General features: G+C 39.9%; 1 protein-coding gene across 1 annotated transcript in view; it reads left to right on the top strand.

Moving 5' to 3' along the window:
- The window catches only part of tapt1a (transmembrane anterior posterior transformation 1a), a gene marked incomplete in the record, with an annotated part of 24,749 nt that extends 19,725 nt beyond the window's left edge, over window positions 1-5,024 (top strand). Inside the window, 1 exon segment of the mRNA XM_035668892.1 lies at window positions 1,779-5,024. Within this exon segment, the coding sequence (XP_035524785.1) occupies window positions 1,779-2,089 (311 nt within the window).
- Window positions 5,025-5,977: the final 953 nt, after the last annotated feature.

Raw genomic sequence — 5,977 nt, 5'->3', positions numbered from 1 at the left:
CTCCAAGTGTAAAACTTAAAGGGGTGTAGCTCGAATATATACACACATTTACATTTACAGTATTGAAAAACAAGACATTCAACAAGAATGCATAACTCTATGATCTGATAAAGTGACCATATCAAAAAAAGTCAGTCTGATTCTGGCATTAGGAAATTAAAGTTAAACTGAAGCAAAGAAAGATTTACTTGGCAGAAGTGAGAAAATGTGCACTTGTTTATTTACAACTATCAACAGGCATGCCTTATTATAAACTCCTCTCTGATTCACCACTGAATTATTCAGGCAGAACCAAAGGTAATACACCACCAAAACCTGACATTTTCTAATATTTCGGTTGGCTTACAATGTCAGTTTTCATGGCTGCTATCATATTTGAAATTCTCTGTAATGCCTTACTCAAACACACTCTCTATATGCTCAGTGGGTTGCAGCGGTTCTGTACAGTAAAGTGTCGGTTCAGCTCTGTCTACAACTGGAAGTTTGTTGTAGCCAGATAGCCCGGGGCTGGCTGGTTGTCTCTGTGGACGGCCTTGTTAATAACCAATGCTGCTTCGCTCAATTCTCTCTAATATGATGAATTATTCTGTTTGGTTGACTTTCCTAATGTGATGCACTGTGTGCTCAAAACGAAAAGGCTTTGCAGTGTTTTCTCTTAACATAATGCAGTGGAGTTAAGAAGCAACTTTGCTTGCTTGTGTTCCATGTCAACTTTCCTTTCTGGCTACACGTCATTATTCTCCCTCTGTGCTGCTTTCAAACTGAGCAGTCAGGTGGGTGTATGCTGGCTGACTTGTGGACCCACCAGGTTGAATCACTCCCCATCACTCAAGCCAGAACACCTTCGCTTCTTCTGCTGCAAGCTGAGAATTTTTGCTCGAAGACAGCACATCACCCTCTCCCATACTCCATCTTCTTCCTCTTCTTTCTCAAAATGATCTATAAGAAACGTATTCTTTCTCACCATCTCACTTGTGCTTTTGGTTTTTTACACTTCTATATGTGCTATATGATCGTTAGGAGTCATCATAAGTCTGGAATGAAACATGCCAGTAAATAGAGCATCAGGTAAATGTTACATTTAACACTGCTAGCCAGGCTCAGAGTTCAGTCCTCCACCTAAGGCTAACCTCAAAAAACGTACTAATTAATATCGTGTCTCTTGCTCAATCTATGAGCTGTAACACAAATGTAAAAACAAGTGCACAACAAGTTGACTCCACTGGTTGCTTGGCAACCATACGGTGACGTCAAGAAGCAGCAAGTGTTTCCCCTAGCTCCACAGACGAGAGGTGTCAATCTTTTCTTTTAACTCTTGGCAAAAAAGAGAATAATATATGCCAAAATGTTCCATTAACTAATGTTATTTTACTCCTAAAACTTAATTATATCAGTTAAAGGTTACAGCTTGTCTATGGGAGGTGTTTCAGATGCATATTTCAATTGATGTGCATCCGACTGATTCTGTTTTAATAATTTCAGCTGTCTACAAAAGCCAGATCATGGTTCACTGTCACATATTTTTAAACTTCAAGAGCGTTTTTCTTCTGTTTTACACATAAAACTACAGTGATCGCGTGTTGGGCTCTGAGTGCTGGTAATCACAGGTGACCTACACTTAAACCTCTGCCTGAATGTATCCTGTGTTGACACAGATAGAGGACTGAAGCTCTGCTCACGTGCAGTGTAGACATTGAATAAGAATGGATAAACTGAGCAGCCTCGTCCATATGTTTTGTCTTTTGTCATTAAATCAATTTTTTGCCCATTATTTACAGGCGAATCCAAGGTGGAGCAGATCACTACCACACCCTGCAGCCCACCATCATGTTCTCCCTCCTCCTCTGTGACCACCCAGCCGGCTCCCAGGACTGACTTGTTCCCTACCTCGCCCACTGACGCCTGTCCTCCTGCTTCTCCAGCTAGCCGTCCCCCAACTCCACCACCGGAACCTGAACAACCTGCACCTTCACTCTCCAAAGAAGAGGAGGGCGAAGCGCAAGGAGCCTCTGAACTGAAGCACAGGACTCCCAAAAAGGACCTGCTGGAGATCGACCGTTTCACAATCTGTGGTAACCGCATCGACTGAACAGCTGCAGCCGCTGATGTAGCGATTAACCACTCAGGAAAGACGGAGAGCAAAGGGCCCTTCAGCCTGGCTCTCCTGGCCAACAGCAGCAGAAAGCTGAGTATTTATTAAAGTCAGTGGCAATACAGTAAGTTATTGTCAACATGGACGCACTGTGTCAGACAATCTTGCTTTTGTTGAAGCCTGAAGTCGAGAAGTTTGACAACAAAAACTTCAGATGGCTGATCATCAGCGGGAGAGAGAAAGTGAGACTGTGGCAGCCAAATCGTCATTTCAGTGTGTGTGTGTGTTTGTGCGAATGTGTTTGGTTTAGTATTTGGAGTGAGGTGTGTAGGTGTGAGAGTGTGTGTGAGACAGCCTATGTGTGAGAGCACACAAGCACTTCCTGTCTGAACAGCACTGGGACCAGAGGGAGAGAAATTTCTCAGATCACTCAGCAGCCAGAAAACAGATGAACTTCCAAACTCAAGGAAACAACTGGATCACGTTTGCCTGCTTCAAGTGTTTCCTTTTTCCTCAAGAAAACTGATTTGAAAAGTTTTTGGTTTCTTTTTGTAAAATATTGGGTGTCATCCAACACATGGACCCAATCTGCAAGAAAACATATCCTCTTTGAGTAACCTCAGACCCTGAGAAATTTAGATCTGGAATTAGCTAAAAAGTGGAAAGGCTTCTTTAGGGGTTCCGTCAATAAGGGACTTGAAGCCAGTGTTCCCAACCTGAGGGCCTCGACCCCCCCTAAGTGCCATAAGATAAATCTGGTGGGGCACGAGGTGATTAACAAGCCAGGAAACCAGAAACAACATATTTCTGATGTTTTTCAGCCCTCTAATGTTAACCCCTACTGCATAATTTTATGATTTGGATTTCTAAAACTGACTCAAATGAAATCGAAAAGCAGAAAACAAATTACTTTTTGTCTGAACTACTTTACACACTGGTGACCAGCAGTCACAAATAGACAGGTTTGTTTTAAGGGGTCACAAGCCAAAAAGGTTGGGAAACCAGCTTTCAGCAGTCACACACTGACAGTATTAGAGGCTTTGCATTGCTGCTCAGTTCAGAAGTCTGAACCTCAGTTGGACTACGGTAGTGAGAATTTTAAAGTGAAGCATCGATTCACTTTCCAGCGTCACTTGATGGAGTTCTAAACGTGACTCAAAAGAGTGACTTTTAATTAGAGCCTTAAGTAGAGCCTTTTGTTTACAGAGCCAACAGATAAAGTCATTTGCAGCCCACACTGCGCCTTCAGCAACCGAAGGACCTTTCATTAAAAGCACCCAGTCAGCGCACGACATTAACAGAAGCTGCCGGTCAAATGCTGCTGACACTAAATCTGCTGCTTCCACCAGCCGCTTACACAGCCAAATATATTCCACATATATAAGTCCACTGAAAACTATGAAAAGAAGAACTTGTAGTTTGTTAATACAATGCCAATAGACGCTGAAGATAATCTTAAATTTTCTTCTTGCTTAAGGTAAATTTTTCAAATCCCTTTATATACAGTATATTACGGAAAAAAACATTCACTTAAAACCATCATTTATTATCTCTAAAACACAGATAATCACTAGAAAAGGGTTATCACTTCTATCCAAGGGTCGATATTACATTACACATCCTTCAAGTAACCAGTCATTTTATTATAAAAATGTTATTTAATTTTTCATTAATCTTTGGTCTTGAGAATGTTTGCACTGATGGACCGTATTGTCTTAAATACGACATTGTAACGTATGTTTCTCATTCGACTCTCGAGTAACGTTCTAATGTTTACATCTTAGAAAATAGAAGCAATATTTCCACAACAAAATGCCTTTTTTGCATGTGTGTTTGACATTTTGTTGACTGACCTTGTGAAATGGTTTACTATGATTTAAACTTTTATTGCAATGAAAAACCTATAAATTGAATATATAATAGGAAAGGTATATCATCTAGCTTTCATCATTGATTGTAAGGAAAATATGTTATTCATAACTAATGTCAGGCCGTAAAGTTCCAGCAGCCATGCCAAATATTGAATTAGTGTCAGAACTCAATGACTTTTGTTATCTCATCCAAATGAGTTCAAATCACTGAATAATGGTACGTTGTAGCACTTTATGGTTTCTTTACAAGGTTGCATATCCATGGAGCTGTTCTACAGCCACAGTTATGTGCAGCAAGCTGAGTAGTTTTAGCAGAGTCATATAGAGAAATATGTTACTTGACTGGTACAAGATATAATTATATGGGGAATTATTATCAAATCAAACTAAATGCTGTGAGTTTTAAAATAATCTATAAAAGATATCACTTTAATTTCCTCTTTCTACTGCACCCTTCCCATCACTATTAATTTATTTTGGAATTTAAAATGTATTTTACTGCCCTGTTAATTACTACCATATGACTAATAGTAATGCATTTAAAGTTCCTTTGGCAAGTTATCATAATTTAAACTTATGCTTTACTTTAAGCAGAAGAAAGATGTATATGATGTAAACACATATCAGCTTTTTTTGGTTGTGTTTGGAAAAAAAGGTTTATAATGTTCATTACCATTGTAATATGGAAGATAGTTCTATTTTTGGAGCTACCAGTTGTGATATGATAATACGTTTTGAGCATGAAATCAGATTCTCAGTCCTTCATGTGGTTTTGTCAAATGTCTCGTCTCTACTAGCCTGAGCTCAGTCTCGTTGTGGTCTGTCTGTCCACAGTCAGCTGGCTGAGCCTCACTGGTCCCAGTCTGCAGTGGAGACCAACCACAACTGGACCCAGCTGGGCTCAACCGAGCTAATGGAGACGAGGCATACGTGTTCTTATGCAAGCTGCGATGGTCCAGTACACTGCCTGCTTTGTTTCATCAGTTTGTTTCCTTATTTAATTCCTACCTCGATATTGTATGAAAATGCCCCCTTTTGGATGAATAAAAGTTGGTTTCTTACATGTGTTGTTTATTTGTAAGAAAATGCAGTAGAATCAGTTTCTAGAGCTACGTTTATCTTTGCTTTTGTCTTTTTGAAGATGTCCCACACACGTGTCTATCCTCCCTGTTGCAGTCTCCTCTCTTTGTTTAGATTTATTTGGAAATATCCTGATTCGCAGTCACAATGAGACAACTTCCTATGGATGTGAAACTGCGACTCAACTTTCACTCAGCAACTGTCAGTAAGTCTAATTTACTTTGTCACGTCAGCTGCAGTTTCTGGGATCAGTCAGTTACTCTCATTTGACCCATCTCCATGCACGTAGAGGAGAATTCAATCGAATTTTCTTGGTCATATAAAATTGGAATTTGACGCTTCAAAAATGTTGTTACTGCTTAAGACTATGCAGCTTCATCACATGTAAAATTATTTTTATTTATTATTATTAGGTTCACCTGAACATCAGTGCAAATATCTCATCAGCTGATCATGTGGCAGCGACTCAATGCATTAAAGCAAGCAGATATTTCAACCAAACGTCATAATGGGGAAGAAACTTGATCTAAAGGAATATTTCCACGACCTTGTTGAATCTACGCCTTGACGAATGTTCTGGGACAAAGGCGGTGTCCTACCCAGTATTAGAAAGGTGTACCCAATGAAGAGTGCATCATGTGGTCTGTGTGATATGGTTAAAAGATCTCGAGTTGGGACTGTTTTTCTTTCCAAGAGCAGGAATGACCTTCACGTGTGTTTTTTAATGCGACACGGACGCGACATCCTAAACATGCTGACGGGATTAAATCATAACTGCTGCTGAGCTAGCATATAAACAGGTCCATCTGCATTACAACGGAGCAAACTCCATCCCCTGATGAACACTGTGTGATACAGTTAAAAGCTCAGAAAAAGCTAGTAAGTGGACACCTTAGTTGTCGTTGTTGTGTCAGACTATGAGTTATGAATCTCT

The sequence above is a fragment of the Morone saxatilis genome, unplaced genomic scaffold (genome assembly GCF_004916995.1).
Source record: "Morone saxatilis isolate NCDOM2014 unplaced genomic scaffold, NCSU_SB_2.0 Contig22, whole genome shotgun sequence".
Classification (NCBI taxonomy): domain Eukaryota; kingdom Metazoa; phylum Chordata; class Actinopteri; family Moronidae; genus Morone; species Morone saxatilis.
This window is presented reverse-complemented; position numbering and strand designations above follow the sequence as displayed.